The sequence below is a fragment of the Microtus pennsylvanicus genome, unplaced genomic scaffold (assembly GCF_037038515.1).
Source record: "Microtus pennsylvanicus isolate mMicPen1 unplaced genomic scaffold, mMicPen1.hap1 Scaffold_256, whole genome shotgun sequence".
In the NCBI taxonomy this organism is placed as follows: domain Eukaryota; kingdom Metazoa; phylum Chordata; class Mammalia; order Rodentia; family Cricetidae; genus Microtus; species Microtus pennsylvanicus.
In genome coordinates, this window is record NW_027460904.1 from 26,733 (window position 1) to 38,674 (window position 11,942).

Below are 11,942 nucleotides of genomic sequence, written 5' to 3' on the forward strand. Positions count from 1 at the left end.
TGCCTTTCCTCTTCCCAGAATTCTCTAAGTCTTTTCACCCCACCTATACTTCCTGCCTGGCTATTGGACAATCAGCATTTTATTAAACTAATAAAAGTGACAAATCTTTACAGTGTACAGGAGCATTCTCACACAGCAACCTCCCAACAATGACACTGCACAGTCACACTGTATCTTCACAATTGTCCATATATCCACACAGAAAAGTATCGACACTGGTATGATTGCTTTCTGTTCTCCATCAATTGCAGTCAACTCTGGTTTCAGTGTCTCACTGTTAGCAAACCTGAGCTGCAACCACAGCTCAACAAAGTGTGAACCCCAGTTCTGAGGAGAGAGCCTCTTCCCCAGGGAGTGAACAAAGTGTGAACCCCAGTTCTGAGGAGAGAGCCTCTTCCCCAGGGAGTGAACAAAGTGTGAACCCCAGTTCAGAGGAGAGAGCCTCTTCCCCAGGCAGCCTCTCTCACTCCTGGACGTGTCTCACTGTTCTTCCCACATCTTGAGTTACTGTGGCACTGTGTACAAAGGGAAGACTCTACCTGGCTCACCCTTTACAAACTTTCGGTGTGGTGTGAAAACATATGCGTATGCGTGTATTTGTACCATTGTGGGGGGTCAGGTCGACATCAAGTATCCTCCTCACTTACTCTCCACCTTTTTTTTTTAAGACAGGGTCTCTTATTGAACCTGGCTAGTGTGCCAACCCCAGTGACCCACCAGTCTGCGCACCCCCAGTGTGGAGATTGTAAGTACACATCATCCTGCCCTACTTTTCTTTTCACATCTGGATGCTAGGCACTAAACTCAGGTCCTCAAACTTCTACATCAAGCACTAGAGCATCTGGGTCATGCCTGCAGCGGCCCCTTTAGAACTACTATGTGTTTTGTTTCCTGAATGGCCCGAACTGTTACACTGGCCCTGGAAACGGTCCGGGACAAAGACCCACCAAAAGGTGCTCGGAGGTGTTTGCTCGAACCCTGACCCTGAGCCAGAGGGAAGTGACATGCTAGTGATCCAGTCAAGCCCTACAGCTGGTTCAGCTACACTCTGGTGACTCTGACAGCCTAATGAGACCCTCTTAGACGGCCAAGTGTCTCCTATGCTTGGCCATAACGGCACAAAGGGTGATAAGGGATGGGGTCTTTGCAGTGCAAGAAGTGTTCTGAGAAGAATGTCAAGCTCAGGACTAATTCTCGGCTGAAGTCAACCTGGGAGATTCCCTAACTATATATATGTACACACACACACACACATATATATATATATATATATATGAACACACACACACACACACATATATATATATAGAGAGAGAATATATAATTAGTCCATAACAATAATCACCTGCCCCTGCCTCAGTCACAACGCTGGTCTAGCTAAAATCAGCCAGAAAATTGTAAGACTTGCAAAACTAAAATTACAGTTAAATCCACTGTCTCATCAAGCCTCAACAGGTTTCTCCTGGCACAGATTAATAAATAACTGGACCCTAGTATTTGTAGTGGGAACACAGGTTTGAGTGCAGTTAAAATTGATTCTTCTCAACTTTTTTTTTTTGGGGGGGGGTGTCAAGACAGGGTTTCACTGTGTAGCCTTGGCGGTCCTGGAACTCACTCTGTATACCATGCTGGCCTCAAACTCACAGAGATCCGCCTGGGATCCGAGTGCTGGGATCAAAGGCGTGCGCCACCACACAGCTCTTCTCAACCTCTTACTTGAAACAGCTTCCCCTTCCTGTTCTAAGGAAGCTCTGTTTGTACTGTTTAAAAACAACAAAGCTTTCTCCCCTAGTTCTCTGGAGTATATACGCAAAAGTGCGAAAAGTACAGGGAATCTTCTCAATTTATGGCAACGTAGCTACTTATATAGGTTCAATAACAATATCTCTTATAGGAATAGATCATCTGTAAGCGTTGACTATATTCAGGAACAATGTGACTAGAGATCTAATTTGAAGGTGATGCACACAGCTATAGCAGACACGATGACAAAGAAAAGAAAAAGGCAGACGTCATGTAGTGAGCACAACCCGGGCTGGGAGGTGCGGAGGTGGCACACAGTAACGGAGGCGGCACACGGTAACGGAGGCGGCACACGGTAACGGAGGCGACACACGGTAACGGAGGCGGCACACGGTAACGGAGGCGGCACACGGTAACGGAGGCGGCACACGGTAACGGAGGCGGCACACGGTAACGGAGGCGGCACTTCATCTACACAGCTGCCAAACACATACATGAGTAAGGAATTTCATATTCCAGCAAGCACAGGGAACCTTAGTTAGTGGACTTTGGGAAACATCATTCAAATGCACTCTCTGAATTGAACCAGGGATAGACTCCAGGTACTTCTGAGTGCACCAAACTCTGATAAAACAAACAAAAAGGACCAGAGCCAGGTAGATTGGTAATGAGGACTTCTGAAACACAAAGAAGTTCATAAAATAATGTTTTTCTTTTTTTGAGACATGGTTTCTCTATGTACCCTTGGCAATCCAGGAGAACTCACTCTGTAGAACAGGCTGATCTTCTTGAACTCACAGAGCTATCCTCCTGCCTCTGCCTGCCTCTGCCTGTTGAGTGCTACCACCGCCCAGCTCATAGGGCCACTTCTTAAACAGCCTAACACTAAGAACGAAAATAAAATTAGTAGCACAAATATTTTAAAAATTGTTTAAAATAAATATAATTAATAATCTTACAGATTCAAAAGGTTGCAAGATCTATTTAAATTCAGCTCTAGCAGCAAGGACACAATGGAGAACAAGAAATAAACAAGATGATTTCCTAAGTGCCAATCTGATGCTAGGAGACAAAATGCCCGAGGAAAGGAGTAATCACTACAGACAGTCAAGCAGGCTCCCTGGGTCAATAAGCTTGAGTTAAAAAAAAAAATAAGAAGGCTGGAGAGCAGTGCTGAATGACACATGCCAAAATCACACCCAGGTCACAAGCCAGTGCAACCAGCCTGGCATGAGCAAGCCCAACTTCAAGGAAACTAGACGAGGTCACAGACAGCAGTAAAGGAGGGAAGGACAGAGAACATGTACAAGATCGATGAAAATGCAAGGTACAGAGAGAAGTTTAGGTTTTTATGTGAGTGATAAGGAAAGCCCTAGAATGGGCTTTAGCAAGAGACTGAAGGTCTAGCTGAAGTTTGTAAGAGCTTATGTTGGCTGAGTGTGAAGATAGAGTGGAGTTGGCTATGAATCAGAACTGTGGTTCCATGAACTAAGAACAGACACTATACAGACTGGCTTCACTTATGCTTTCAAAAGATAATCCATCTTGCTATACTGATCACTTTTTCCAGCAAAGTATATTCATATACTATTTATATTTTTAAAATCATCAAAGTAAACTAACGAATATGTTTTGTTTAAAATGATGACTAATTGTAAATCTTTGATGAGATGGCTCACCTGAGAAGAAGGCACTAGCCACAAACCGGCTACCCAAGTTTGATCCCTGCAAACAAACAACTGATTCCCAAAAGCTGTCCTCTGAAGGGGTGATGGGGGATCCAGAGGAGGGAAGGGATGGGGTGATCCAGGGAAGGGAAGGGGCGATGGGGGGGATCCAGGGGAGGGAAAGGGATGATGGGGGGGATCCAGGGGAGGGGAAGGTATGATGGGGGGATCCAGGGGAGAGGAAGGGATGATGGGGGATCCAAGGAAGGGAAGGGGTGATGGGGTGATCCAGGGTAGGGGAAGGGATGATGGGGTGATCCAGAGGAGGGAAGGGATGGAGTGATTCAGGGGAGGGGAAGGGGTGATAGGGGGATCTAGGGAAGGGAAGGGGTGATGGGAGTTCCAGGGAAGGGAAGGGGTGATGGGGGGGATCTAGGAAAGGGAAGGGGTGATGGGGGTTCCAGGGGAGAAGAAGGGGTGATGGGGGGATCCAGGGAAGGTGAAGGGATGATGGGGGGATCCAGGGGAGGGGAAGGGGTGACGGGGGTTCCAGGGGAGGAGAAGGGGTGATGGAGGGGATCTAGGGGAGGGAAGAGGTGATGGGGGGATCTAGGGAAGGGAAGGGGTGATGGGGGAATCCACGGGAGGAGAAGGGGTGATGGGGGATCCAGGGGAGAGGAAGGGATGATGGGGGGATCCAGGGGAGGGGAGGGGGTGATGGCAAGGGAGAGAACAACCGGCTCTGAATATCCCAAAATCCACCTGCGGAAACACCCACTGTGGTGATATTACAATGGTTGGGAAGTAAGTTACTAGTCTGTGGCGTCAGACATGTACCGGTGCCTTTTTAAAGGGAATGAGCAGGGAACAAGCTGGTCCTTTTGCCATGTAAAGCCGCAGCACCCAGCCTGTCTTCACTGTGAGGACCCAGAAGGTACTTTTCACAGCAGAGAAGCTAAGGCAGGACACTTATCACATCAAGTTCATAACCAGCTTGAAAAACTTTGAGTTTTAAACACCAACACAGGTTATGAAGTGACCTAGGACTTCTCATAATGAAAACTACCATCAAGCTGAGGCGCTCAGGCCGGTAAGCTAGGGCGCTGTTGTTGAAAGAAGGGAAAGCCGTCCTTGACAAAGACCAGATCTAAGGGAATGAGGCAAGCGGGGTCTTCAGGCTGGCTCAGTGGGGAAGGCTTTACCACCAAGTGTGGGAGACTTGATCGCTGGACCACACCACATGCAAGAAGAAGCGAACCAGCTCCTGCAGTTCTCCTCTGGCCTCCACACATGTGCCAGCACAGGCTCAACTCTCCCCTCCCCCGGTTCTGTTAAGAATAAAGGGAGTAAGAGAAGGGGAATTTAAACTGGACTTGGTTATTCATGGGAAAGGACATAGTAAAGAATTGTAAGAATATTAGCAGTATTGAGTGTGCAGGTGAGATTGAGCCTGGGTGCCTTCAATGAGACTAACAGTAAATTAACAGTTATTCGTCTCCATCTGCATTTAGCTCTTAGGTACAACAAGAAAGACAGTCAAGCTTGAATTTAATGGATTTTGGGATCTCCCAGGTAAGAAGCCAAAAACACAAGAGCAGAGAAATTTAAGAGTATTTGTAATCAAGTGTAATCACGTGGTTGCAGTGACAAACTATTTAGCTTTTAGAAAATGGATAAAAGATATTGATACTTCCCTCTTCTGTGAACTCTAAGGATTCCCATTAATGTTATACCATATATATAACTCATCACAGTGCCATAGAGCATACCCTTGCTGACACAAGTCTTTTATATTCCAAAACTCCAAGCAACAAACTCAGATTTGCCTATTTTTAAAAGAGACAGTTTCTAAAGATACAGAAAGAAAAATAAACTTATGGTTGAAATAAATGTTTCCGTTTTAAAGGGCAGGTAACTGGGTCTCCCTGAAACATTTCTATGGAAACACAGTTAAGTTGCTGATGAATGAATCAAAAGAAAAAGAAGGCAGGTGTGATGGGGACATGCTAGTACCCCCCCACCCCTCCGCACTCAGCAGGCAGAGGTGCGAGAATCCCCACAGGCTGTGCCCATCCTGATCTACAAATCAAACTCCAGAGTCCATGTAGACTAGCCTGGGCTACAGAGTGACGCTGTCAGGCAAAACACAAAAACAAACAAAACACACACACACAAATCAATCAACCAATCAATTAATTAAAAGATCATGATAGCAGAAACTAAACTTAACCACGATTACCTTTACATGGGAAAATCAAAGCCACTAGCTCCAGGGCACCCCGTCTCAGTATAGCCCTGTCCAGGCAAGCATGGGAGCAACTCTAACCAGGCAGCTCAGCAAGGCCAGCTGGTGAGCCGAACTCAGACACTCTAACTTCATATCTAGCTTGCTAAAGAATTCAAAATAATCTTAGGGAGCTGACCATTTCATTATAGAAACTGCTTTAAAATCATTTTAAAAAATTCTCTTCATATTCAACTAGTATCACAGAGATCCTACAAAAGGTAAAATATACTCTTAATTTATCAGTTTAAGCAAAATGTATCACAGCCTTTGTTATGAATAGATTTTCAAGTCTTTCCCATGGTGGCCAAAATACATGGATTAATCAGCTTAATTCAGTGAATTTAAAAATGGGTTCCTGATACATGTCAAGAAAAGAAAAGATAAAACGGTGGCAACAAAAAATGTGTGTTTTTCATTCTGTACTCACACTCGAGTCACTAAAGAAGCCACCAGCAACAAATTTAAATAATCTTATTTGGAATGCGAGAATGTTAAAGTGGATATTAATGTCTTCTTTTTCTTTATTTTATTTGTATCTCTGTGTGTAAGAGACAGTATGTGCTCCAGCTCCTCAGCCCTGGAATTGGGAGTTACAATCAGCTGTACTGATGGGCACTGAAGTCCCACCCTCTGCAAGGGCAGCCAGCAAGCACTCTTAACCACTGAGACATCTCTCTAGTCCCTAAAATTTTCTTTCTACTCAAAAGTTCTAAATTGTTTTGAAGGCTCTGAGAAAGAGAAGCTGAGAGTCAGCTGTTCAGTTCATGACATGTGCTTTCCTTCTGTAGATTATAACAGAAAAGCCTACTTTAAAAGGGTATTTTTAAATCAGAAAAAAAAACAAAAATGATCAGGCTAATCACTAACAATATTTCCTATATTATGACCCTGGGCTTCACACTCCCTGTCCTCTCTCCAAGCCTAAAGTAGAGCACGGCAACTGACCTATATGCCTCCCTCAAAACCAGGCACAGCTAACTTATTCTAGAAAACCTAAGCTGATGATTTGCTACTTTAGGGTCTAATAAATAGCAGACCTCTAATTTATGAGGCTCTCAAAATGTGGTCATCTGGGATCCTTGTAGAAATGCAAATTTCCAGGTTCCATCAAGACGAAGTGTGCCTAGAACTCTTACCTGCCCCCCACATGACATTCTGACACACAGCTGGAGGACCACCTTCTGGGAGAGAGAGCATGTTTTCTTTTCTTTTTTTAAAGGCAAAGTATCACACTGTAGCTCAGACTGGCCTAGAACTCATGATACAACTAGGGCTGGTCTTAAACTCACGACAATCCTCCGGCCTCAGCCTCTTGAGTGCTGAGATCACAAGCAAGAGCTGGCACACCTGGGAAGAACCACTGTACTGACCCTGCCAGGAAATCACCTTTCTGTCACTTTCTATTGGTAACTTAAAATGCTTATTTTTCTTACCTGCCACAACTCTGAAATGACTGGAAACGAGGCTACCAATAATTTCCCTGTGTCCAGTTCATAATGAGATAAAGTTTACTTTTAAAGATTTTATTTACCTTGTGTGTGTGTTCCTGGAGTTGGAATTATAACTGTGAGTAGCCTGATCAGGTGCTGGGAATCCAACTCCAGTCTTCTGAAGACCAGCAAACAATCTACCCATCGCTCCAGCCCAAGATAAACTGTCCTTAGTTCTCAGAGCACCAGTTCCCCATGTGTAAACACTATCACATATCTCCAAGAACAAGAGGGGCTTACAAAAAGGCTCCCTTCTCTCCCTCACCTGCGAATGCTCCTGAAAAGGCAACCCTCCGGCTTCCCCTGAGGGGCGCCATTAGTGCTTTTTTTACAGAAATACCACAGTGAGAAATGAAGTGCTGAACGCCTTAAGAATCATACAGAGAATAATAATTTGTAAGAGGTGACTGATCTACACACTGCTGAAAAGGTAAAGCAAACCAAAATAAGCACTTCTACATCTGAACAAAACAGACACTAAACACAACATAAACAACATTCTTTTAAGTATCCAAATAAGTCATTAACGATAACTGAGCATAATTAACACGGATGGAAAGAATTAGAAAATTCCAGAGAATTAAAATATATGACCTATATATTAAAGCGGTCCAGGTCTTCAAATTCCACTCCCCTCCAGACTGAGGCTGGTTCCAATGCCAATGACTGGTCTCAGCACAAAATCTGACTTGAGGTTCAAAGAACATACGGGTATCGGAAAGCCAAAACAAACAAAAAAGCCTACCTTTAATGGAGAGGTAACAACAGAATGGTATGACTTTTTCACAAAGAAAGAATGCCACAGACACTTTCCTGAGGCTTTCCCCATCAACTAGTCCCAAATCCACTTCCTCAATCCCCACCCCCCAGGGAACAGTCAATTGTTTACTTTCCTTGACAACTATCCCCTTCCCCTCCCCACTTTCAGAAATGAGTACAGGAGCAGTGGCCAGGACAGATATATCACTACAGCACAGTAACCAAGCTGGGAAGCACTGTTCAACGGGCATTCGGGACTTCAATGCCTAAGTCCTCCCCGCTTACACCCGAGCTGGGATAGGCCTCCTGTTTTGCTAGTATGCTGGGAGTAGCCAACATTCCAGTCTGGAGGCCAGGGTGATATGTAAGAGCTCCCTATCTTTTTAAGGAGATTCCCCCAACCCAACCCTCCGCCCCGAGAACTAGAAAAAGTAGCACCAGCAATTTAAAAAAAAAAAAAGTTGAATGACGCCATGCTGGGAACTGCAAAACCACAGCACCGAGCCCCGCAACTTGGGAGCAGCCAGCCCAGCATGGACTTCTCCAGGCGGCAGCCTGAGTCGCGCACCCGACGCGGGGCGCTGACTCCAGGGACGAGCCGTCTGCCCGCTCCGTCCGACCTGCAACCGTCCCGTGCCGGCCGCCGTTATCCCTTCCCGCGGGCGCCCCAGGCCGCCGTCCCAGCCTCGCGGCCCGCCAGTCGCCCGGTCCTCGGCTCGGGCCCGGCCTCCGCCGGTTCCGCCCTCCCGCCCAGCACGCGTCTCCCACTCCGTGCGCCGCTCCCGCCCGGTCAGGGGACCCGGAGCTCGGCCCCGGGCAGGGCGGGACTCACCTTCGTACTGCAGGTCCACCAGGACCAACAGGAACGGGAACACCGCGCCCAGCCGGCTGCCCAGAGAGCCGGGGGCCACCATGTCCAAGGGCGCCGAGGCCGAGCAGCAGGAAGGTGCGCGGCCCAGCAGCCCGCGCGGCGCACAGCCCGCAGCCCAGCGCCCGCCGTGCGTCCGCTCACTCGGTCCCTCGGCCGGGCCTCGGCGGCGGCTGGCGCTCGGCGGCGGAAATGGCGGGGGGCGGGGCCCGAAGACGCCACGCCCCCCAAGCGCCGCCACCGCCGCCGTCCAATCGCCTCCCTCCGGGTCGCGGGGCGCCCGGGCTCGCCTGGGTCGTGGTTGGCGCCCATTGGCTGCGGACGCCGACGCCCCGCCCCGTCCCCGATAGGGTAACGTGGAAGCACAAGACGAGGCGGCGTCCGCCGATCGTGGAGCTGTCAGCGGGCTCCAAACCGTCAGCCCCGGGCCGGGGAGGAAGCGGCTGGGGAGGCCGCATGCGCAGCCCGCCGGAACGCTGGGGGCCCGCCTCGCGGCGGGTTTGGCGGAGCGACGCCGGGGGCGTCCCGGGTCCGCCCGGGCGGGAGGGCGGGGAGAAGGTGCGGGTGCCGTCCTGCCGGCCAGGCCACCACGGTCCAGGAAGTCCGGGACGTCTCAGAGAAGCTGAAGGCGGCGAGGGAGGGGACAGGGGAACGGGTACCGGGGCGGAAGGGAGCCTGAGAGCTGGCGTGGGGGACCTCGGGTGCTGGTAGACGCCAATCTTATGCTAATGTCCCCCTCAGCAAGTAGCAACTCCCCTCAAGCCCCTGAGGGAATAAAGCTGGAAGCGGCCTAGATGCCCGACCTTGGGAAGAGGCTTGGGGACCAGAACTCTGGAGTTGTTCCAGTGAAAGATGTTAAGAGCCTCACAGTTGGTCTGGGCGTCTCTCTTAAAGTCCCTTCCTAGCCTCTCCCATGGAGCTTTCAGAATCATCCTTTTTTTGGTGGAGGTTGGCTAGCTGCAGAAGGCTTTCAAGTTCCCAGGCTACAAGCTGCCCTAGGCCAGTTATGTATTGGCGAGTCCTTGAAACTATAGAACCGGAGCGCATTTTTCCCTTGGTCTGCAGTGTTTGCCCTCGACTTTCCCAAGAAGCAGCCTTGCTTTGGAAGCAAACTTTTCACCCACGGGAGCCGTTCTTTGGATGTCTTTACTGTGCCTGTTTCATTCAAAGAGATAAGAGCTTGATCAAGATCGAGTTCAAATTATTCAGTTTAGTTTTGATCATGGCCGTTTCTTCTGTTGTGAACACGTTCTATATATCAGTCGTGTTTTAGACAGTTAAACAATGCGGGTTTGTCGCCCAGTGATTTTGATACCTTAGTGTTACTTCGTGCTTTAAGAATTATGGTGATTTTTTATGAAAAATAAAAAGGAAGGGCATGATTGTTCCTAGCTATGGTGGAGGAGAAAATTTATTGTAGATGAAGGGGAGCGCATAGAGGCAGAGACATCTGGGTGAGTCCAGAGTGAACATGACCAGACTGAGCCATGTGAGGAGAGGGAAGAGAGGGGAACTGGGTTCCGCAGCCAAGAGGAGGAAGGGTTCAAAGAAGGAAGGGAGGGAGCGGTAACCAGAATGTTACCTCTGGGGCACTTTCAGGGTAAAGGGCGGGATTTGCCAAGCCACAGACTGTACCAGGTAGGGAGTAAGCAATGCTGGGAGAACCAGGCTCTAAGTCCTCGTTGATATGTTAAATAGGCACCTTATTCACTTGTCCCAAGACAGATTTGAAGATACACTGTAAAGGTTGGAAATAGGAAAGGTTGCTCTCTCTATCCCATTTCCAAAGAAACAGAATGTAAAAGAAACCGTTAGTGGTTGGAAGCAGTGAGCCCCTGAGGAGCTGCGGGGAAGGGAGCGCTGAAAAGCACAAGGTTTAGATTCCAAACAGCTATTATATGTTATCCTGATCTGTAAATTAAGCAGGATCCTGAAACCTCAAGAGTCGGAGGTTTTATGAAGCAGGTAAAGGCTCCTGGGACTAATGCTACTCTGTTCTAACAGGAGCAAAATCATACAGAAACTTTCAGGTTTTGTTGAAGTTTGTTTGAGATGAATACAGATACACATATACCTCACAAGATAAAGTAAAAAGGTGGGAGATGATTTTATTGTCCTCAAGTAAACGTATCACACAAATGAGGCATTTCTGACCAAGGGAACCAACAAAGGAAAAAAAACAAAAAACCTGTGTATTATCCCTGGATGTCACTTGTGAATCCAGCCTTAAGGAAAAAGAACTGAAAAAAGTCCTAATGAGAGAGAAAGTCTTTTTAGAACAATATGTGTGGGTTACAAACTAAGAATAGCAAGGGTCTTAAGTGCTGAGAGACTCTAAACATTCAACAGTCCTGTAGTAGCAGAACTACCATACACAAAGTATCCCTTGAAAAGGATTATTTAAAAAAGTGTCTATAGATTCTCTGTGGCTGTAACCTACCAAGGAAGGAAGGGTGGGTTGGTTTCAGCTCAGAGTTGTAGAGGATCTCAGTGTGGTGTGGGAAAATGGTCTGTATTCTGTCAATTATATTTTAAATAAACACTGGTTGGCCAGTAGCCAGGCAGGAAGTACAGGCAGGACAACCAGACAGGAAGTAGAAGTGGGTTAAGGAGAACAGGAAAATTCTGGGAAGAGGAAAGCCCATTCCTCTGCTGTCCTGTCCCAGCCACAGAAGAAGCAAGATGTGACTTCCTCACCATAAAATGTACCAACCCACATGGCTAACATAGACAAGAATACTGGGCTAATATAGTTATAAGAGTTAATAAGAAACCTGAGCTACTAGGTCAATCAGTTTATAACTAATATAGACTTCTGTGTGAGTTCTTTGGGACTTAATGATTGCAGAAACCGAGCAGGACAGAAAACTCAGTCAACATCAGTGCATCACGGCAGGGAAAGTATGGCAGTTGCAGTAATGGGAGCCAATGGAATCCTGTTCTCGGCCCATTGTCTCTGAATCCGGGCAGAGACAGGAGCAGAGGCAAAGCTGGACTTTAATCTTGGCACACAACCTACATTACCAGAGGCTCCACAACCACCCCAAACAGCACTGCTAGCAAGGGATGAGTACTTCCAGCACTGTGACTGACATTTTGTGTTCAACCATCACAAAGTAACATGACTT

At 47.5% G+C, this 11,942-nt stretch overlaps 1 protein-coding gene across 1 annotated transcript in view; it reads right to left on the reverse strand.

Annotated features, from left to right (window-relative positions):
- The window catches only part of LOC142842199 (dnaJ homolog subfamily C member 3), a 32,074-nt gene extending 23,069 nt beyond the window's left edge, over window positions 1-9,005 (reverse strand). The window contains exon 1 of the mRNA XM_075959069.1: window positions 8,779-9,005. Within this exon, the coding sequence (XP_075815184.1) occupies window positions 8,779-8,860 (82 nt within the window). The 5' untranslated portion in view covers window positions 8,861-9,005. The remainder of the gene's footprint in view (window positions 1-8,778) is intronic.
- Between the last annotated feature and the right edge of the window lie 2,937 nt (window positions 9,006-11,942).